The sequence below is a fragment of the Etheostoma spectabile genome, chromosome 7, assembly GCF_008692095.1.
Source record: "Etheostoma spectabile isolate EspeVRDwgs_2016 chromosome 7, UIUC_Espe_1.0, whole genome shotgun sequence".
Lineage (NCBI taxonomy): Eukaryota > Metazoa > Chordata > Actinopteri > Perciformes > Percidae > Etheostoma > Etheostoma spectabile.
The window spans coordinates 16,560,725-16,584,572 of NC_045739.1; the positions used below are offsets into that span (position 1 = coordinate 16,560,725).

The following is a 23,848-nucleotide window of genomic DNA, read 5'->3' on the forward strand; positions in this document are numbered from 1 at the left end:
AAGCTCTGGCCGCCCCGCCAAGGACACTTGTCAAAAAGTATGGGGATGCTTTTTGACGCTTTGGCCTCTTTAATGTGGCAGAGTTCTCTGTTCGACCAGGAGAATAATACGGCCAATACACGGACACTGACACCTTTCATAAAGTACATATATATTGACAGAAGTTGTATTGTTAATTGGTTGCAGAGGAGCCTGTTAGCAGTTTTCTCGTCATATCATTAACGGTCAACCAGCAACGGCGATTATGAGCTTGTCCTCAGGATTAATGTTTTTGTAGGAACAAAAGTTTACATTGTATGTTTCTCCGAGATCAGCCAGCGCAAAGGACGTCTATATTCCGATTGGCGGCTGGTGAAAAATGTCAACTTTCTGATTGACGCTCAGCATGCTCAAAACGCGACGCTGACAGATTTGCCCCTCAAGTTGGTGGCAGTGTGAACGTAAGATTAGGTGACACACACACCCACAGAGAGAGAGAGACGAGATCGATGAGTGAGATGAGAGGTTGAGGATGAGAGAGAGGAGGAGAGATGAGGACGAGACGAGCGGAGAGAGAGAGAGAGAGAGAGAGAGAGAGAGAGAGAGATCCTGGTGGTTACTTGTAAAGACTAATTTAAATAACAATGGTAATTATAATTATATTACCTACTCCATTAACCTAACTTACCCAACTGACTTTAGAAGTGTATCCTAACCCTTAAACAACGTGAACACCAGACAAAATGTCCTCTCTTTAAAAGGTCTAAAACTCAAGCTGGTGCTCACAAAGACAGAAGTGCAAGAGGGCTATGGGTGGAGGAGTAATATCCTTAATACTAAAGAAAAAGGAAGAAGATGATTTTAATTTTTGGGACAATTGTTTTTCCTGCAGTTAATCTCACTTTGCCTCTCTCATGTAGTTGACACCTAATCACTTTAGTAAATAAGATGTTTATTTCACTGCAAATCAACTGAAAAAGCATGGAAGAATGTTACTAGGGTATATTGTGTTTATGAAATGTAAGACAAAAAGTTAACCTTAGGCTTTCTGATTACGCTGCCGAACCTCCCTCTATCTCTTAGTTCTAAAAACCGCAAGTTTTTCTCTCTTTGTAATGAGGCCAAAGTCGTCCAAAGACCAACACCATTAAAGTTATCCAACTAAAGTTTAAATCTTACCTCCTACACAAGAACACACTGCTAGAGACCGATCTATGCAGACACGACTCAGCATCTATTAGAACTAATGATTCATTATACAAACTGAGCTAAGAGTTTAATGGGGGCGTCTAGATAGCTCAGTTGGTAGAGCGGGTGCCCATATATAGAGGTGTACTCCTCGATGCCCGGGTTTTTTATTGGACGCCATTTCCCTCTCTCTCCCCTTTTATGTCTTTATCTATCCTGTCAAAATAAAAGCTGAAATTGCCGACAGAAATGATCTAAAAATAAATAAATAAATAAAGAGAGTTTAATGGGAATTTGATTCCTGAGAGAGGACAGTAGACCAACGGCTGATGTGGAAATCCTATCAGGTCACATATGTGGACAGTACAGCCGTTGGTTCAGTTCAGATCAGATATCAGATTCAAACTGTATATAAACATAACTTTAGCTAGCTGGCATACATGGAGGGAGAGACGGAACGTGGGGAGAAAACGTACTGTACCTGATGGTAAACAAAACGACACGCATCAATGCTAAATTACATACAGATACGGAAAATAAATTTGCTGTTATGTTACAGGTTATCCAAGAACAATTACTGTAACAATTAATTTCATTAAACAACAAACCCATGACTTTTCCAAGCCTGGAAAACGATATTTTGAAATCCTATGACTTTTCTTGGTTTTCCATGAGCATGGGAACTCTAACACTTAAAGAACCTGATCAGGCCATAATCTACCATTATGACTCACCATACGGGTGTACCCAGTCGTCCTCATCATCTCCATCGTTGTCTTTGTCTTCATCAGTGATGTAGCAGATCTTGCTCTCCCTTTTCCTCCCATTCAGCAGCTCCTCCTCTTCAGACATCCTGTCCTACAGGCTGCTGCTACCGCAGCATGGCCACACCACTCACCTGAAACAAAGAGTACAGGTGTCAATGAATAGATGAACAAGTACAAACATACACACAGACCCACAGGATAAATGGATTTTAGATGTACAGTAAATGACTTGTGTCCGTTACTTTTCTGCTATCTGTGACCACACACCGACAGTCTGAAGCTTTTCTCATAAGAAAAAAAAGACAACAGGAATGGGGAAACTCCAATTTGTTTGTAATCTAGTTTGCTAATTTTGTTTTATCATTAATCCAAAGCCCTCTACACAGTATCATAGTACAGGGTAAGTTTGGGTAACCTGGCGTGCCAGATCGTTAGTTCAACTGGTTCTCACGCCGAACGAGTGTAAAATACGGATGTTTGGACAGTGGCTGTCAGCGTCTAATGCGGCGGAAAAAAGCACCCTTTGGCATGTGTACTGGGGAGAGCTGCATCTAGATGGGGTTTAGCAAGTAGTATGTAAGGGAGACATTCCGTGTAGGGATATTGGTCGGGGTGGTGGATGGGTCAAACACCGGACTTTTACCCAGGAGAGCGGGGGGGGGGGGGACCTTTATTCTAAACCCAACCGTCCCGTTCCCACAAGTCACGGAACCATAAGCCCCCCCACAAGCTTTCCTTAACCTAACCGCATCAAAAGGGACGCCAATTGTCCCGACCAAGCATCTTTAGGTAAAGCTTGTTTTATGACGCTAAAGGAGACTTTTACCATCAATAACAACGACAAAGGCATCTGACCAAGTGTTTGTATTTTACGAGATGTGAGTGAGAATGTGTTAAGTTAGTTACACAGGACCATCTGAAAAGTCATCATGGAAACGGTTTGGCAAAGAGAAGGCATATATATAATAATCCCAAAAAAAAAACTGTCAGGGAATTGGATGCTCTGAAACAAACAGCACAAAAGTAACAAAATACATTCACATGGACTAAAATAGCCAAAATATATTACAATCCTTGTGTGTCAGTTCCAGTGCAAAATCAGATACCATACTGGAGTGAAATCAGCTGTGGCAGATACCTCTGAGCACAACATTAGTTACGCAAAGAAAAAAAAAGAACTTTAAGGACGTTATTGGAGGACTTATTATATTCAAATTGTGCTTATAAAACTTGCCAAAAAAGATTACGGAACCTATCCTGACCTTAACCTAGTCATAATTCCTATAAATAAATAAATCTAACATTGTAGGGACCATACAGTGTTTTGTCCCATGATGAAAGATAAGACCTTTACACATTTCTGTCCCCACAACATCATTTATACAAGAACACACGTCCTTCCTGTCTTTGTGTCATCACTAATGTTACCCAATTTTTAGGATATGTTACAAGTAAACTCCTGCAATTGAAATTGAATGTGTTATTTTGTATTCATACAGGATAAAATAGTTAAAGTAAAATACAGAAGTACTTTAGTCTGCACTTTTTACTTTTCTGTCTGGGGAAAAAAGAAACAATACCCTGCTGCAGATACTCACATGGACAGAACCAAAGGCCACAAGACATCACCAAATTGTATTTGCATTTAAAAAAAAGAAAAATAATAAAAATCAAGGAGTACATAGTATCGTACAAATTTAATATTTTTGAAGTGCCATTTCCTGCATCCAAACTCTCCATGACAGGTTGAGCAAACATCAAAAGCAGTACGCAAAACAATGCTGCAAAATACAAAATTATTTTAAAGCGGACGTCAGCCGGAGAACACTTGCCTAATGGGAAATTTGTAATTTTGAGACATTTTAAAGCTATAGTGCATAGTTTCTTTCTCGCCCTTGAGGAATTCTAAGTAATGACAACACTACTGTCGGCGTATCCACACGATACAAGCCTTCTGTGATCGTGCACCCCCCCACTCTGACACTCTTCAGAAGAGGTAATTATCTTTACTCAAGGTTTCTACAAGCGAAAGTCACCAGACGACACCATTTTCTGAACATAGCCATACTGACAAATACAGAGAGAGTTGTGTAGAGCCGATAGTCTTAATACGCTTTGTAGCAACTCATTTGGGAATGGCTTGAATGTACCAGACCTCCATATTTATAAAAGTTACCCTTTAGCTTAATTTCAACAACAAAATTTAGTATTTGAATCTAGTCTTATAGTTATTTTGTTTATGTATTCTTCTGAGGTAAGATAATGCATCAAATTCTTTTCTTTCTGCTGCTCTATAGGTAATGTAAAGACAGGCGTGTATTAGGGTCCTTTTGTAACAGAGGTAACAAAGATCATGACCTTCAGATGAGAGACAGAGATGCAGAGCAGTCGGACAGAAGGAAATGTACCACAGAGAGAGAGGCTCTCAAGAGTCTCTGGGATGCTTTTAAAGCGTCATCTCTCAGCAGCAGGAAAATTACACTTGCATTACTCGCAGGCCTTTCTCTGTACCAGCGTGAAACTATTAAACTGTGACCACAGACTTCTGCCCTGCCCATTATCAGCGGTGGTTCGGTAAAAGCAAAGTTTTCATCCTGTGATGTTTTATAGCTCCATAATTCTGTTATGTACAAGAGTCATAATTTAAAGGGATGGTTCAGAATTTTGGACATAAGACCTTATTTCCAAATTTTCCAGTGTTTTTTTTTTTTTTAAATCAGTGGAGACAGATTAACACTTTTCATCCAGTCCTTCCAGTTGCAGAGTTTGCTGGTGCTATGCTAGCAGAAGTCAACAGTATCTGCCAGCCTGCCATAAAAAACACCCACTCCACAGTACACCAAAGGCAAATAAATTATAAAGCCAGACTATCAATGTAAATGCCTGAATAAATCTACGCTTGCATCACGTTGCATTAGTTATACTTTGTTCCCTGTAGTTGGTAGCACAGGCTACAGCAGCAGCGGAGTGATATTACCTAGGCAACCGAGAGTGTCAGTTCACATGACAATCACGCAAGTTCATTTACCTGCCGCTGTCACTCATTGCTACAGAAGCAGAGGACGTTGCACAAACGAATCAACAAGATATGGTACTCTATCTACCAAGGGTGTAGCTATACCATTGGCTACACTATTGTCACGCTCCACAATGCATTGAACTGTGACGCTATCTCCACTAATGTCAGTCTCAATCTATCAGTAGCAGATAGGCTAACATCATGAAAGAGACTTTATTAGGTAGAGTAGCCTACCAAAAGTTATTACCTGTTCATCAGTAGCCGTTGGTGCATCTGGAAACACAGATGGAACCACATTTGTTGTCAGTGACTGATCCATGTCCTTGTGCAACCCTTGTGGATTGGGGGGGGGGGGGGGGGGGGGGGGGGGGTTCAAAGTTGTCTGGTCTAAAATGATCACTACAAGTTGGCAACTTAAGTAAAGTCTCCGCCGGTGTCTCGATGTCCGAGCCAGCAGCAAGAAGCCACAGTTGGTTCCTATATGGATCTCGCAATGGACATTTGTGGAAACTTTTTGGTGCCGTTCTGTTTAATTAATTTTTACAATTTCTAAATGCACACTGCATCACCGTTTCCTAGTCCTTTGTTTCCAATCCTTCAATAACAATGTAAAAAAATAGTCCCTCAAAATGTAATGCATTGAGATGCAATGGTAGTTTTATTTCTAACATTATTCTATCAACAAACATTTACATTGATAGTCTGGCGTTATAATTTATTTGCCTTTGGTGTACTGTGGAGTGGGTAGGACTGTTTTTAAAAGGCAGGCTAGCAGATACTGTTGACTTGCGCTAGCTTAGCACCAGCCAACTGCAACTGGAATAACTGGATGAAAAGTGTATAAAACTGTCTCCACCGATATAAAAAACCCCTCTGGCTAACTTGGAAATAAGGTCTTATGTCCAAAATTCTCAACCACTCCTTTAAATTGTTACAACTGAACACAAAAATATTGTAACCAATGTCATAATCAACAGCAGTATAAAAGAAACCTCAAAATTACAGAAATTCTGAGCAATTTAGAAAACAAAAGACTTATTCACATCATTTTTTCAAACCAAATATATACAGTAAAACAAGAATGATTGCCTTTGTTGTCTCGCTTGGTTAAAAACAAAGGCTTTGAAGATTATGCACTCCCACACGGATGAGCCCAGACACACGGTATCACAGCGAGGTTAACTCTTGATTACCTGCCAGCTCAACTTGCGTAACGTTACATAACAGGTAGACCCGGCCAAGCTGACTTATTGGCCCGACAGGGTGGTTTTACAAGCCTCATAAATCCAACCAAGCTAGACTTCATGGACCGAGAACCAGTAACCAAGGACATGTTGAACTTGCTTTTACTGATGTTGCTATATGTAGAAACATCTCCAAAGGGAATCGTGCAAATTTGTGAAAGCTTTGTAACGGAGTACTTACAACAGCATTGCGTTGAATAGAATGCTGCGGTGTAGTTTAGAGGATAGCAGCAAGTTTGAGAGCAAAAAAATAATCATGCTTTCATTGCATCTCCTTTAATTCCACTCATGTTCAAGGGAGTGAACTAAAAAGGAAAGAGAACCCCCCCCCAATATTTACTGTTGGTAGATGACAGGACTTGACCTGTGTTTTCTGTTGCTTTGCACCATCCTACACAACCTCCTTCCACTATATAATTTATAAACACAATGCACCCTTCATAAATTATCATTGCTGTTATTTTCTGGAGATAATATATAAACAAAATGTCTACCCACAAAATAGAACCAGGTAGAGCTCGTTTTATTTGAATAAAGTTGACGGATGTGTACGGAAGAGGATTAGGGCCACAAGTGAGTTCTGACATACAGTATTTCTTAGAATTCTGACTTTATGCTAAAATGTAGGCTATAACACGATTAAGTCGTCAAATTTTTCCACTTTGATAAGGTTGTGTTTAAAGCTCCTTTGTATGAAAACATGCAACTGATTAAGACACAAATTAAAATAGTGCAGAAGTGGTTTGGAGCAAGCATTCACCTGTCACTCATGCAAAATTACACAGATCAGCCAATAAATAAGTAATATTTAACAACTTAATGTTTTATTTACACACTTTTGTCACAGCATAGGAAAGCAGTGTTACCGCCAGATGACTGACAACTTGTTCAGCTCATTAGAATGTTATCTTTAACCAATGCAGGGTTGAAATTAGCAAAATGATTTTGTTAACTAACTAGTATTACTGTTAGCCAGCGTCTGCAGCGGGGCTTCTCGGTCCCTCCACTTTTTTGCCGAGTCACCATGTGACAGCCCTGGAGATTGACAGTCTATTTTGTCATCTCCTGGTGTTAGCTGATGCTTTAACGAGTTTAATAAAACAGATGGACCGCAGGCTCTTGGCTGCCGATGGCCCGCTGATTCAGGAATTGCTGCTTTGTTGTATGGTATCATAGCAACAACAACGACGACTCAGTTTACAGGACCCTAACAGATTGTTTCCAGTTCAAACACCACTCTAGCGGAGTGGGGAGGGGCAGTTTAGCATGCGCAGACATTTAACCTGATCATAACCTGATCAGGTGTATACATGGAGAAATACCCTGGTTACTGAAGGAGTTCTCTAGGTCTGTCAACCGGGTTAGGAGAACTTTTTTAACCGGGGTAAGGTGTTTGAGAAATCAGAGTGTTGCCTCAACCTGAATATCATCGTTTTTTTTAAACTACATGTGAAACGCACTGACTGTTATCAAGATACCAACCACTGAACACACTGTTGGGGAAATATATTACAGTTAATTGGAAACGTGCACATACAGTACTTGGATCAGTGGAATTCTTATGTAGAATTTACATGCCAGGAAAGTGTTGGCTGCAGATAGTGGCTTGGATGCCTTTGTGTGTGTCCATTACTTGTAAACATACTTTTTGTGCATCTACAGTATGTCTAAGATTGCCATTAAAAGCCAAACAGAGCAACTTTCTAAGTACTGACATGGAAAAACCTGTCATCAAGATGTCACACTGGCAAAAACATTACCAGTACCAAATTAGATGCTCAGCAGTACATTCAGTTGATTATAAGCAAACAACTTTACATTTTAAATGCATGAAAAACTTTTTGCTGTTGTAGTGCAGGGTGCATGACCATATATTATTTGTTGATAAAATAGGTTTTGTTTTTGAAAAACTTCACGGCCACTGTAAAGAAGTCTTGTTTAAAAAAACAAAAAACAAAACAAAAAAAACATTCCCTAAAAGTAACCTGACTTATACACAGTCAAATGTTGGTCCCACGAATCTCTGGCAGACATCCTGTACAGCTTGTTAATAGCCTACATAACCTGCCACCAAAAGTACTTGATTTATGAGGATTTATGTAATTTTAGACACCAGGAAATCAGGCTATCATGTCCGACCTTCAGGCTGTAAAATAACAGTTACATAACATGCAGAACATGATAGTCCAGCATGTGGGTTAGACTCTTCTCTTCTTAACTTACAACCTTTTTAAACTACCTGAAGGTGGGCATTCACTATGAAGGAGGCTTGCTCCAACCTAAGTCAAATTCCTCATCTGTATGTCATACCTTGCGAATAAAGCTGATTATGACGTTAATATAATGCCATCCATTGCTTGCAACAATTGTCATAATTATGTATAAAATTTCTAGATAGATACTCTATTGGTTCAGTTTTATGAACAATGTCCACTGGGTGTACAACAATACAGACATTGCTATATAGGTACTTTATTGATTGAAATGTAACTCAGCGTAAATTATTTCAGGAAGACCTATTAATTGATGCACTCCTAATCAATTCAGCTGTTATCTAATGCATCATGCTGTGCATAACTGTCGCATATCTGCAACTAGTCTCTCCTGATTGAAATGTAGCTCAGCGTAAAGCCTTTCAGGAAGACCTCACTTTTAGTCAATGCTCTACCTAACTCGAATCAGCTGTTGGAGGCGTTCCCTTCCTGCTAAACCCATCAGAATAGTTACACAAATGGCAATGGCCAATTACAGAGTCACAATCCTGCTTTAAATCGGTTTCTCCCTCTGCCATTCAGCTGTCATTGCAGGCAAGAGTGCAACCCTCCACCTCCCCCTCCCCTCACACCTCCATCTACTCCAGCTGACCGGTCCGGAGCCTCCTTCGGTCTGGTCTTCTGGCTCCTTCGTTGCCACCACCGTTGTCTAGATTCCATCGGGAAGTCAAGACGGTTCTCTACCCCTATATAGATTTACAAAAGATTCGTATAGCGATAGAGTCTAATTGCCAAAGACTTTGTGCATTTTATTTGAGCTGTACAGTAAATCTTATTTGCGTGTCTGCAAACATGTCTCTTCTGATTAAAATGCAATTGTTGTTCACACAACACAGGTAGTGTAACACCTTACATTTAAAAAAAAAAAAAAAAAAACATTGTTAATAAAAAAACATACATATCTGTGTTTTACATCCTACACCAGTGTTCTTTGACATTTTTTAGGCCAAAGACCTCTTAGCTGAAAGAGACCGTGTAGGGACCCCTTAAACATACATACATTTTTTAATGGTGCATACAAAACTGAGTTATTAAAATATTAGACATATTCATATATTTATACATCATGTTTTGATATTAAACATACATGTAGTACAGTGAATCCTTAAGCTTGACTGTATCTGTGGATGGCTACCTTAGTGGCTAGCTTACCCATAGGCCAGTAAGCTTTTCACCAATGTTGTTTAAATTGGAGAAGAAGAAACATCACAAATAGGTTTCTAGAGTTATACTTTATCAACTTTATCAACTTTGTTGAGGATATGTTGGGCTTGTGTTTAGGTATATTTTGAAAAAAAAAAAAAAGGTAAAATATACATTTTACCTTTTTTTTTTAAATTAAACAATAACTTGGTGGGACCCCTGCAGTAACCCTTAGGGTCCTTGACCCCCTGTTGAAGATCACTGCCCTACACTCTTACCAAGGTCCAAGGATGTCAGATTCCGCCAACATTGCATTGTGGAGTACAGCATTGCTTTTGGCTGGGCCACAAAAAGTAAGAAGCAATTTAAATTCAGTAAATATGGAAATGGGATGCTGATGAGAGCAAAATACAACAAAGCAAAGAGGAAGGAATGAAAAATAAAAAAAATAGGAAGGCATAAAGGATAAAGGGGGAGATGGACAAAGACTGAAGGAGTGGTGGGATAGGAGGGTGGAGAGGCAGGGGGGGAGCAGTCAGTCGGTCTGTCTGGTGTCCTAATAACATCCCCATGACCAAAAGGGGAAGTGGGTGAGACAACCTAAATATCTCTAGTAAAAAAAAAAAAAAAAAAATCAAATACAGTACATCCAAATCCCCCTCCCAAAATCAGCAATCCACCACTCTAAATACCTCACTACACATGGACATGACTTTGTTTTATGTTTTAAAGTAAAACCATTAAAGAAAAAAAAGTATAACAGAATAAAAAATAAAAATGTTGAATGGCACATGCAAATAAAGAAACAAGTATATTCCAAGGCACTCGCAGTTCTTACATTTTTTGTAGAACTAATGCATAGACTATGGTGCAGGTGGATATTTTCGGAAATAGTGACTTATCCTTTATCCTTGTAATAGCCAATTATAAACAAAATATCACGACTCTTCCAAATCTCAGAGAACACAGACTGGATGAGTTATACTTTTACACAAAATTTTAAACATGAGCAGAAATCTTGCTCAAACACATCTGAGATATAGTCCAGTAATATAAACCTCGCAACTCTGAGGGCAACCGGCTGTTTACAGCTAAGTGTTTTATTAAAATATTAACATCTTCAACTTTATCACTTTGGATATTATCTAGTTCAGGTTTAATCCAATCATACACCTGTAGGTCTGGTATATATTGAAGCTGTCCCTGAGTGCCGTAATGCCCGTTTAGTCAGGTTTACCTAACAGGCTAAAAATTATACTTTGATTTGCAGCAATTCCCGAGCGTCTGAGAGTTTTTTTGCTTTTTCCTTTGCCAGTCGTCATGATTCGGCGTCACAAAACAACAACTGCCAGCGTCATAAACATACATAACAGCATTCACAAGGTGCTTTGAATTGACTGTTAACGGTTAAAAATGGGTGTCAACAGGGCGGAATAAGAGGCTTTATTTAGCTTTTGGGCGTAGTTACACTAATTAAAAGGATCCTACGCACAGTTTTATAAATAAGACCCCTGGGATTTATTAATTCATTAAATTGAATTACTATACCATAGAGGTGCATCATTGTCACATGCACATTTAAGGAGGTTACATCCTCAACAAAAGATGCAAAAGAGAGAAGAGTAAATTATACCTAAGCTAAATTTGTGCTGACTCAGACATAATTACAAAAGGAGAATAAATAGGTGATAGCAACACAGAATGCCTGACAGTAATCTAGGTTTCCCTTTACATAAAAGATATTTCCAGCATACATTTGATTCAGAAAAAAAAGGTAGTAATAGGGGAATAACAATTCACCAGAATGCAGGAAATGAAACATTTAAGGCATTTAGTTTAGTTAAATGGGTGCGAGCTAAGCCCCAAAACTCCTCAAATCCTAAAAATGCCCGTGGGTTTCACTGCACATTCTGGGATTTGTAGTGTTACATCAGGGTCAGGGTTGCTGGACCTGCAAGAATGTTACAGATTGTGAAACTGTATAAAAATACAGTACCTCTCCTGATCAGAAAATGTATTGTGCAAAAGGCCAAAGCTTGTGACTGCACTGTTGTTTTGCAGCAGCCTTTCACCTCCCCTTCAACCCACCCGCTCCAACCAGAACAAATTATTTGCCCGTGGGAAACTGACTTCAATATTAAATATCAGTCATTCATGTGATCTGCTGCCAATGTGAAAAAGTGTTTTTTACAGGAAAAACCTGTAATTTTACATACAATACAATTAGGTGACACACACACACACAGAGAAAGAGAGAGAGAGACAGACAGAGAGACAGAGAGAGAGAGAGAGAGAGAAGCTGCTTGCATAAGCTGCCTTCCATAAGACCTGGCTAATAATGCCGCGGTTGAGCTTACTAGAAGAAAACTTGTACAATATGTATGCATCAAAAGCTTTGGTGTCAGAAAATAAAACGATAAACTAATTTCAGTAGATTCGCTTAGCTTTAGACAGTGCTGTTTTCCTTTAAATTTACAACCACTAACAACGGATGAGTCTGCTTTGATACACTCACTAACAGTCTGATGATGCACTACACCGATGTCAACTGATCACACACTGCCCGTTTCCCAAAAGCAGGTCATTAACAAGAATAGTCCTTCAATTTGTGGCTCTGAAAATGGATATTGTATAACATCTGGCTTTTAATGTTGGACTGGCTTACAGACTAAGGAGCTCTGCATCACATCCCCTCGCTTGTGTAACAGAATTACACAATACTGAAGGCTGGTGATGGGGATGGAGGCAGTTAACCAATTAAGTCGTGTTGCCTTCACTAAAAAAGACAACACATACTGTTCAAGTACACACTGCATTTTCAAAACACTCAGTCTTCATCCAATGTGTGTTAGTGCAGCTCATTTTTTAGTCTCTTCATTATTCCATGCAATTGCTTACTAGGTAGTCATTCACACATTGAAGGTTCATGATTTCTTAAAATCCTATTTGTGGGTTTGCTGTGTTGACTGGACCTCAAGTCAGGAGAGGGACCTGATCAATTCATATGTTTAAGTGTATTAAAAACATGTTTCTAATGGATTATTTCTTATCACAAAACATAATGATATTACATTACATCCATTAGTAGACTAAGTGTATTCTAACTCCATAGGAACAAGTACTAGATGTCATCAAAAATTGGAAAGGCATAGCGTGGCTGTAGACTCAAATCCATACTAGATACTAATTCTATATAGTATGTTCTACATACTGCTTGTTATAATAAACTGTTTTAGCAGTTAGTATAAAAATAGTCTAATTTAACTGGCAGTTGCATTGCAGAGATGTAACACCTTATTCTTGTTTTTCACTCTTTTGGCACCTTTTCACCACTACCCACAATTTATTTTAAGGTTTTGCAGGTGTGATCACCTCCTCCATTTTATTTGTGCAGTGCATTGTGGGGGAACAGTGTCCGTCAAGAGCACACTCAAAATTAACTATATTTTGCAAGGGGGGTAAGCCTCTTTTCTCTAAGCGTAGCTCCTATGACGCCATTTTAATGCTACCAAGCCATCACCTGCCATTAGCATTCCATTGACAGCCATTCATTTTGACAGTGAATAACTGCATCTGAAGCGTTTAAAGACTCTAACTTGTTCACTTTTCATTTCTAAAGAAACGCGACAATGTATAAAAGGCTCCATTACCTTGTATCTCACGCAACTTACTGTCACACAGTAGAGGAATCACTGTATAGTACAGAGTAAGCTCTCAGGCAGATTGGACTCACATTAGCTGTTTAGGTTTACTTACTAATGTTAACTAGCATTTGAGTTAGCAATAATTAGCCTGTGCCTATGTTATCTCCTTAAAACACACTTAAAAACAAGAACAGGCTTCAATATATAGTTAAAGTGTGTGGCAAGATTTCCCAAAACCCTCTGACTGATTTAAACTCTGTCTATGAGACAAGGTCCCTCAAGAAGGCCCAGTCAGTCCTAGCCGACCCGAGTCACCCCCTGAACAGCTGTTTCATCTTGTTGCCGTCTGGCCGGAGATTCAGTCTGCCTAAATGTAGGACAAACAGACATAAAAACTCTTTTGTCCCAGCTGCTATAGGCTTTTTCAACAAGTCAATGTGAGGTGTGGTCTTTGTTGTCTTTGTATTTTATTTTTAGATGTATGGCTGTTGTTTTGTATAACCTGTGTGTTACATGCTGCTGCACAACAAATTGCCCCTTGGGGATAATAAAGACTCTTGAACCTTACACATACCCACGCTCTCAGTCTCTGCAAGATTGGGAATGATGGAGATTTCTCTTGGCACAGCTACCAGAAGACTTACAACTTTCAGACACGTTGCTCACGTCACATCTACGCTGTCAAGCTCAGTTGGAGGCTGCTCAGTAATGCTCAGGAATCAGCGGAAAAGTGCTTCTAATCTAATATCCTTCACTGGTCTCCGTCCAGAACAACGGGTTCTGTTGGTCCATTTCTTTAACTGTCTATGGTATGTTGTCTACTTTGAGTAGTCACTTTTAAAGTTTGAACACACTGCACACATAGTATGGAAGTAGTGTTGTTGCTTGATAAATGACCAACTATCAAAGTTTTTATTGATCAACTAATCAACCAATCATTTTAGCACTGACTGGCACACCCAACCATTAAAATAAATAAAAACACCACACTGTTACTTATGCTTCAGTTCAGGGGTATAAATATACATTTTTATATTTCTTGTTCAGTGTGCAGTAAATGCTTGGTTTGCATCATGTTAAACAACACAAAATCAAATAAGCATGTCAGAGTTCATGTAAATGTGGCCACAGTATGACCTATGACATACTGTATTCCTCATACCTACAGCTTGCTAATTTGGACCTCTGACTGCTCAGAAACAAACGGTTTTTCTAATTCTGTCTTTGAAGCTGTAAATACCAACAACACGCACAAGTTTACTCAGGATAAGCCCTCAGTTAATGCATTGGCCAAGACGCCTTGCACAAATTAGTGACCTGGATCAGTGAACAATGCTGACCTGCATTGACTCGCTTCACAGGATATTTTTAAACAGGTAAACCCTTGGGCCAATTCCAGCTGGGTGTCATATCTAATCCCTGACCCCCCACCCCCACCCCGTGCTGCCTTTGGCCTGCAGTACAGGAGCACTGTTTGACAAAGAAAACATGAAGAAAATGAAGCGCACCGAAGCAATGCAGGAGCTCACACACTTTCAGAGTCCATGTAGTTGAACTGGGAGGGGTCAAGAGGCAGCAAGGGAGGGATCAGAAATCATTGCTCCGAGATGTTCTCTAATTGGATACTGTTGGCCGGTCTCCAGCTAATCAGTGAGGGTATAGAGGGTTCATTGGGGTTGTTTATGGTTTACATGGAGACACTGGAGGGGAAGGGTCGACTTTGCCCCACACCCCCACACCCACACCCACACACAAAACCTGTTTGACCTTCAGAATGAAGAGAAGTAGATGACTGCACTGAAATTGAAGAGTTAAGGTGAACAGCTGAAACTAAACTGTTTGGGTCACCTTTCCACTGATAAATTATTTGTTGTATTTTGAGTCATTAGGCACTACCCTCTTAACCCTTGTGTTGCCTTCTCGTCAACCATGAAGACAAAAAAGAAAAAAACTACATTTTTTCAACATTATTGCTTTTCCCCACATTTGTTACTTTTTCAATGTTGCGGGTGAGTTTTTTGATATTTTTTAATGTTGTCATTTTTAGCGCTTATTTCGACAGCCCATTTTTTGTGACAAAAAAACAAAACAATCAACTGATAACGGGTCAGTTTGACCCAAGGACAACACGTTAACAGAAATTAATTTCCTTCCACAATCAAGATTAGACAGATTCCTTTTCAAAAACATATTGGCAAGCCAGCAGATGTTTATCAAAAGAAAGATTTTCCCCTTATGTCTCTGCCAAATTGCATCTTTGTGTGTCATGTGATCAACAGTGAAAAACAAGTGTGAATTGTTTCTCAAAAATGTGGTGTTGAATAGATCCGTCTCAAAAGATGGATTAATTGCTGAACCCCAAAAAAAGGTAAATATGATAAAAAATTTGGGTCTGAAGTTGAGTTAAGGTGTGTTTGTTTACACCTGAAAAGAGTCATTTTGGGTATGTAATAAGCCCTTACTACGGCCTCTTCATAGACTTTTACATACTTCTTAAAATGATGAGTTGATTAGCGGATCAAACTATTTCATTGACACTCACGGCTTTCCAAATGTACAGATTTGCTGATTTTGTTTAATATAATTTTAGACTCTGTTTCTTTTGAACTGCTGGTGGCACAAAATAAATGAAGGCATCACCTTAAATCAACAGAATGACTGATGATGAAAATAATCATAACTGTCCTTTTTAAAAAAAAGGTGCAATATGTCAACAATGTTGCTAGACGCTTGTCTCACATAGCCAGACATTACTTCACAGCACAGCGGAGTAGCTAACGTTAAATGCCGGCTATATTGACAGTCATGTGCTCACGCGGATCTCTGTACCCAACTGACAGGCACACTTTTTGGGCTTAGAATTATGGTAGTAACCGCTAAAAAAAAAACAACAACCTCACTGTCCTCTCCCACCAGACAGACACACTTCCTCGGCTTAGAATTACGGTGAGAACCGCTAAAAATAACACCACCATGCCGTCCTCTCCACCCGACTGAACACACTTTGTCTTAGAATTATGGCAACAATCGCTAAACCTCCTGGGCTCTGCCAAGATGCTCTTGAACAAGGCACCAAACCCCCAACTGCTCAGGGCGCCTTTCCATGGGCAGCCTCCTCACTCTGACATCTCTCCATTTAGTGCATGTATAGGTACTGAGCATGTGTGTGTAATTCAGGCCTGTGTGTAATAACAGAGTGTAAATTGTAATTTCCCCTTGTGAAATTATTAAAGTATACACTACTACATTATTATTAAAACGCACTGCAAACTCACGGTCCTCTCTTCCAGATTTACAGCACCCCTCTCGTCTTAAAATAACTCACCGTTCTTTACCATGCAAAACTATTAGCAACTTTGAAGTTGCACTGTTGTTGACCCTTTGACTTCTTAGCTTAATCATTTATAGGACCAAAACAAAGTCTGCAGAGGTAAATAACAAAAGACCCAGCAGTTATCTAAGATACTCAAAAAGCTTTGGGCCGTCGCTTCGTTAATACATTTATGTGGCAACATATGCAGTAGCCACAGATGTGTCTCTGGACTGTGGCATTCAAGCCACTTGTTACAGTATGTAAACTCAAGTACTGTGCGACAGATTGACTGCTCACCCACAGGAAAATCAAAATGTCTGGCATCAGACAGTAGTTCGGAATCCGGTTTGTTACAAACCAGAACAGATGAATGAGTTCACATTAGCAGTCGGTTTGGCTGCTTATATAATTATTACCACGACAACCCAGTCACGTTAGTCTCCGTTATGAAGTAATGAATACATATACACTTTGATTAGTTCAGTAGGTTCCAACGTACAAGTAAATCGCACGGGGACGGACACACACACACACACACACACACACACACACACACCTCAGAGGGCTATCTGCCTTGTACCAAAATAGTCTTCATTTTGGTGAAGGTGCAGCTCCTTTCTTCTGTTCCTCTGCTGTCTGTACATTGGAGCTTTGGAGGGCGTGCCAACACACACTATAATCAATTAATTGTTTTTTGAGTAATTTTTCATGAACAAAAATTTGAAAAACTGAATACATTTGAGCTGGGACATAAGACATTTGAGGACATCATGTTGGCCTTTGGAAAACAGACTGAGTTTTACCACCATTTTATACACCATACAACTAAGCGACAAAATAATGGGCAAATTATTCAACACTGAAAATGATCTTTAGTCGCAGCCCTAATACACAAATTACTCAATATGAACATATACTTAATGGAAGACTTAATAATAACAATAATAAATCCTTTATTATTCCCACAAGGGGAAATTACAATTTACACTCCGTTGTTACACACTAGCTTGAATTACACACATGCTCAGTACCAATACATGCACTAATGGAGAGATGTCAGAGTGGGGGGGCTGCCCATAGAAAGGCTCCCCGAGCAGTTGGGGGTTCGGTGCCTTGCTCAAGAGCACCTTGGCAGTGCCCAGGAGACGAACTGGCACCTCTCCAGCTACCAGTCCACCACCACCATCATCATCATCTGGTCAGTATGTGGACTTGAACCTGCGATCCATTGTCAACATTAGCAGTAACTAAATCATGAAAGAGAAAAAAAAAAAAAAGTCCTATCAACATAAAAATGGAGTAGAACGTACACCAGGTTACCATTTATGGGGTCCGCCTGTACAATATAATGCATTCCAATACAATAGCCTGCAATAAATCCTCTTTTATTAAGCCAATCCCATTTTCATTGAGTGTTATGCTGGAGTTGATTTTCCCCTACAGTCATTTTGAGGCGGTGCTGTATTACACTGCCTCATATCAAAGAGTTTCTAAAACCTGTTGTAATAAACAACAGACCAAACGTCACAGATAGAGATAGTTTGTCAGAAACATTGAACCGAGTCTTTGACCTTTCAGTGTCAGCGTTCCTCTGACAACTGAGCCACCCTGCTGCTGTGATGGCTTACAGCCATTTATCCAACTTACCCTTTCGTTACTTACAGTTTTATGATCCCCAAACATGAACAGGGTATAGAAATCCAATAAGACAGATCTATGCTTACAACTCCTGTGATGGACAGGCATATACTGTACATGTAAAATGATGTATAATGTACAGCAGATTTAATGCTGTAACCCAGACAGTGGTCCCTTATTGCATCTATTGCTTCATCCCCTCTAGTTTAACAACTATGACAAGAATCAGGGATTTGGATTAATAATTTGTAAAGAAATAAACATAAAACTCACAACATAACCACCCCCCCTTTCTCATCACCCCACCCAGACAAAAATCTAAAAAGATGACACGGTAATTACAATATTCAAAACCATTCAACAGAATAGTAAAACAGACAAACCATAAACCAAATCAACATGTATAAATGACAACACCATAAGCCCATTACACACGTCTCTAGCCAGCACAAAGCTTCTTAGGAGCCCTCCAGAAACTTTAGGTACTTTCCCCATTTTCTAGTAAAGACTGGATGGACGGTACTCCTTCATTCTTCCATCCTCTTAAAATAATCTGTCTGCCTATCATTAAACTAGTCTGGAATTCCTCACTTCTTTTGGTGAGAGAGGAGAACTAGAAATTGCTGACAATGTCCCTACACGATCCTCTCACATTAAAGATTTAAAAGTTATAGTAAGTAAACTAAAAAAAGTATTAGTAGGTCAGACACAGCGGTCCATCCACTCCCTACAGTACATGTTTTTAAGAATTAATAAAACATGAGAAGGAGCAGAGGTCAGAGTACTAGTCGCCCTACATTCCTTCCTCCCTCCCTTTCTGCGTAAGTGATTTAAACTCTACACAAAAAGGTAAAACAGTAACTAAATCTCTACTTAAACCATTTCAACTACATTTCCCAATGTGATGTTTCAGTCTCTGAATGTGAGCAGTGGAGGTCAGTCAGACTGCTCTGCCCAGCATCACTCTCCCTCTTGCGGTTTTACAAGGCGTGTAGGTCAAACAGACGCTGGTGCGTCCACCCCTCCCCCACTGCTTTAGGGTTCAGCGAGCTCAAGAAGCAGCGTGGATCAGGGGTTGAATTACACTTCTCTTATTTGATTCAGAGGAAACGACGTTGCAGCCCTCTGAAAATACATTTCCTCGTTTCCTCTCTCCTCCATCTCTCCCTCTCTTCCTCGGTGGAACGGACTAAGACGCACGGGTGGGAAGCCAGTGAAGGAAACGTGGATGCAATTTAAGGGAAGTGCAATTCAGCCAGGGGGACCCACACTGGTCTCACCTCCCTTTCTGTCCCCATCCACAGTATAGCTCAAAGAGGTGGATGGACTCGCTGGTTTCTACCTACTCTTATAATGTTAAATTTTATTTATTGGCTTTATCTTTGAAAGACAAATATTTTTAGTATTTTCAAATGTAATAAGATAAAAAAAGTCTTGTTTTACACATAACTGTATAGAAAATATTTCTTAATTTAAGATGCAGCCACAACCCCAAGGCAAATCTTTCATGTTATTTGCACTGGCTTGTTTTAAATAAGAGTATTTCTCAAATCAAAAGACTTTGACATAGCAGAAGCAGACTGACAGTATTGAAAGGATGAAGGGGACGGATGAAAAAGGAGAGTGCCACAGAAGCGTTCCTAGATAATCCTTTCCAAAAAATAAAAATAAAGTTACTCTAAACGGGACAAAAAACTAAAATCAATATCTATGCCTGGCACGATGCTCTCACAATTATGCACAAAACAAAACTTGCACGGATACTAAATCAGGCCAGCATGATAATTGGCTCCCCCCCAAACCTCCCTGACACAACTTCACACCCAGTTTGTGCTCAGGAAGCCCAGTATAAATCACACAGGATCCCACCCAACCCCTTCACCAATCCTTTCAGTTACTGCCATCAGGTCGACGCTACAGAGTCCCATTTGCAAGGAAAAACAAAAAAATCCTTCATACCCACATCCAACCATACATAGGCTACATCAAACAGCTCCATTCAGGCTTCTTCTTGCACAGTTTTTTGCATTTTGCACATGTTTGTACAGTCAATGTTATGTTTGTATTAAGAGTGCGAATCTCTGGGAACCTCACAATTCGGTTCCGATTCAGAGGCCAATGACAAACAAAGTTTTTATTATCTGATCTTAAACAAATTAACCTTGGTAAATGATTTATCATTTTCTTCAAAATACCATACTTAACACAAAATAGGCACATGTAAACAGTGTTGACAATAGCTCTGACATAGCCACAAGTGCAGAGCATCCAATCCAGACAGTCTGATCAATCAGTTCACTTGAGGCTCAGTGCTGGCCTGGTGTATCCGGTACTTTTTTCCCTGACCTCAGGGAAGAAAAGGTCATTATCTAGGTGGCAGGGCTCTTTAATGATTCTCCTAGCCTTATTTTTGCAGTGTGTGGTGTAAATAAATAGTACTATTTTTAAAAATAGTACTGTAACCTTTACACCAACACCTATCTCCATCACCAACCATTTATAAAAAAATAAATAAAAAAATACTTTGGCACCCAGTAGCTGCAGGTTTCAGAATGTTTAAAGGCAGACTGACCTTCAACAAAGAAAGCACAAGTCAAACAAACCTTCCACAACGATGGCAAACATTCATGCAAAATCTTCTGTCCGAGGTTTGCCCGAGAGAATGATAAAATGAAAAAGAAAAAAAGCGGGTTCGGGGAAGAGGGTTGTGCCTGGCTGAAGAGGTTCTTTAGATACCTGACCCAAGACCATCAAAGTCTCTGAATCAAAACCTACAGCCGAGGCAGACAGAAAAGCCTGAAAATTAGAACTCAGTAACGAACTAAATGTTTTCGTCACAGATCCCTCAAAATCAAACAACATCTGTCTGAAGTTTCACACATATTTAACAGCCATACAGACAGAAATCCATAGTAGAGACAACACCCACAATCACATCAATTGACCAGAATGCTCTGCAACTAGAAGACATGTTTGGTACTGATTAACGCATGACTGACTTTTTTTTTTTTTTTTTTTGATTTTTCTCTGCTCTCTCGCATCACACTCTCCTTCTGCATATAACAAGCTCAAACTCTTCTGGAGTGTTGTAAAAAGGCATGCTGGGAAATGGAATGTACTGAAGTACACAGAGGGAGAGTGGGTACATCACAGAGGGAAACGCCAGAGGAATTGTAATCAAGTGTTCGATCAAACTGAGGTGTTATAACAAAAATATTGCTAATAATTTCCAGCTGCTGCACCTTTTTCACAGCAGATATTCTGGCTTGTGGAACCAGGCAAAGCATACCTTAAGCTGATAACATTAACAATGGCTCAGTCCCAGCAAGTGTCCCGGTAAGCCATGACAGTGGCCCAGCATGCACAAGTGAAAAAGTTGTATAAAGCCTTTGGCTCTAGAGGGGTGATGGGACGTCACTTGAGTCTGAGTCAGTTTGGGGCAGAAGAAAACCCTGGAAATCTAAAGTTTGTGCAAGAACACAATTTTGATTTGCTCAGCGAGTTACTCTGGTACCGAGTAATGCTGCTCATTAACTATACCCTTGGAGCCGAGCTGCACCAATCACATTGGTGTATCTGGTATAGGTGGGCCAGAGGCGAGCTAAACAGATGACGACAGTCTAATCTTCCAGTTAGCTCCGCTGGTAGCTAAGCGTATGGGAGTCTGGATACAGCAACCCAGTGTGTTGTTCTCATTGGTCGTAGAGTTATCTAATTGCGTGCAGTGAGATTTTCAAATGCACCCTTGGTACCACCCCTCAAGATGGGCGACTTTCATCCCTCGATGCCAGACCCTTAATCTTTCGAATTAGGGTCTGGATTTCCAGGCTAGCTGAAGACTAGAAGTCTGATTTAGAATGTGAAGTTAGAAAGTAAACTAGCCAGACCTCTGTACCCCAGTCCTAATCTCCGCTTCAGGCTAGCAGATCAAGGCTACATTAGCCTCTACTAGCATAACAAACCTGAATCTCAAACTCAGGAGTCAGTAGTAGAGTTCCATTGAGGGCAATGGCACCATTTAAAAGTGTCCACCCTGAGTGCAAGTGGAGTATCCTTTCAAAGTCTTTTTTTGAAGTCTAAAGCTCTTTTGTAACCTGCTATCAGTCTCACTGAAGCTAGTTCAACCACAAATGTTTTAAAGTGGTTGCTTAGTCAGCTAATTACACGCAAACCTCTTCTCCTTAGCTCTTTACTTCAGTCACATCTCTGCTCACATATGATCAACTGTCGAAAGTTGCAACAGTGGCAGTTTTCACCAGAAAGTGAGTGGACACAGAAAACAGTATTAACTACCAGGGCTTTAAGCTAGTCACCATCTCACTTCCTAGTTTTACATAGCCTCAAATCTCAAATCTTTGTAGTACAGCTGATTCCACCACTGAGGCTGAGTGCTGAAGCTGGTTGCCTCAAATACAAAGTGCTATAGTGAGCCATGGGGTGGCCCTAAATTATTCTGGCAACTGGAAGAAACTTTAGGGGTTCAATTACAAACAGATAGCTGATTTTAGGTGATTATGGAACCAACTAACTTAGCATTTAAGCCAATTTGCATAAGCCACTTCCATGTTTGATTTGCCTTCATAGCCTAACTGGCTGTTAGGTAACACTGCCACAAATCAGGCGCCCATGCATTTCAGCTGGGCTATTTAACCCCGCAGATGCGTCAGCTCTGTTTGCTGTTCGTGTGGCCGGCTCGTTTTACAGCTTGTTCCGAGGAGGCATGTTATGAAAAAAGAAAGCAGCGTGCTTGCTTGTTTCATAACACGGAAGGAGGCTGCAACAGCAATGCAGACAGGAGGAAGCGGAGGTGCACTAGTGCAGCGTGCTCCTCTTTTGTCTGGAGCCTAATTGACGCCCCGCAACAATGCAAACAGAAAAAAAAAAAGAAAAAAATGGTTTAACAGCAAGAAAACATATACAAGCGGACATACAACCCGGTGCGTAGCTCACCTTCTGTCCGCCGTTTCTGCAGCGAGTCTCTCCGCCAGAAACGCTTTTATTTCTGAAGTGGTAATGAGATGCAGGGCAGGCTTGGCCGCTTCCACTCATTCATCAGTTTCTTGCTCAAAGAAAAAGGGTCGGCCCTGATAGTCCCTGCATGCGCTCTGCACTAAAAAAAAAAAAAAAAATCCATTACGAAAGTTCCGGAAGTGCACGAGGATTCAAACGGTCGAGGGTTACTAAAGGCACAAAAGCTGCATACATAACAAATGTGAATCACTGCAAGTTGTGATTAAATTTGTGTTTAATAACTTACATTGCTGTTGTAGTTATACATTTTGTCTATATAGCCTATTATCATTACTACTGCTACTACATATTCTTCTATAGCTTACTCTGTTTTACCTTTATAGGCTATACCGAATGGTAGTGTTCACATACTGTAGATTTTGGCTTTACAAATTCCTGCCTGGTAGGTTATCCACAGCCTACAGTTTTAATGTTTAAAATGTCTGAAAGGTGTCTGAGAAGTAGATGGATGGAAAAAAAAAATGTATATGATGTATTTGTGACTGCATGTATGCATGTGTTTGTGTGTGTCGGTAGGTAGATACATTGTGCATGTTTGTGTATGTATACATATTTAAATAAGTGAAGCATCAAATTGTATTATATTTAACTAAAGTAGAAAAAGAGAAA

At 39.9% G+C, this 23,848-nt stretch overlaps 1 protein-coding gene across 2 annotated transcripts in view; it reads right to left on the reverse strand.

The window, feature by feature from the left end:
• LOC116692001 (helicase ARIP4) overlaps positions 1-23,323 on the reverse strand; it is a 66,724-nt gene extending 43,401 nt beyond the window's left edge. For both annotated transcript variants that reach the window (XM_032519953.1, XM_032519952.1), the window contains exons 1-2: positions 23,159-23,323; positions 1,902-2,065 (exon numbers count right to left, since the gene is read on the reverse strand). In XM_032519953.1, coding sequence (XP_032375844.1) covers positions 1,902-2,019 — 118 coding nt within the window. In that variant the 5' untranslated portion in view covers positions 2,020-2,065; positions 23,159-23,323. The remainder of the gene's footprint in view (positions 1-1,901; positions 2,066-23,158) is intronic.
• Positions 23,324-23,848: the final 525 nt, after the last annotated feature.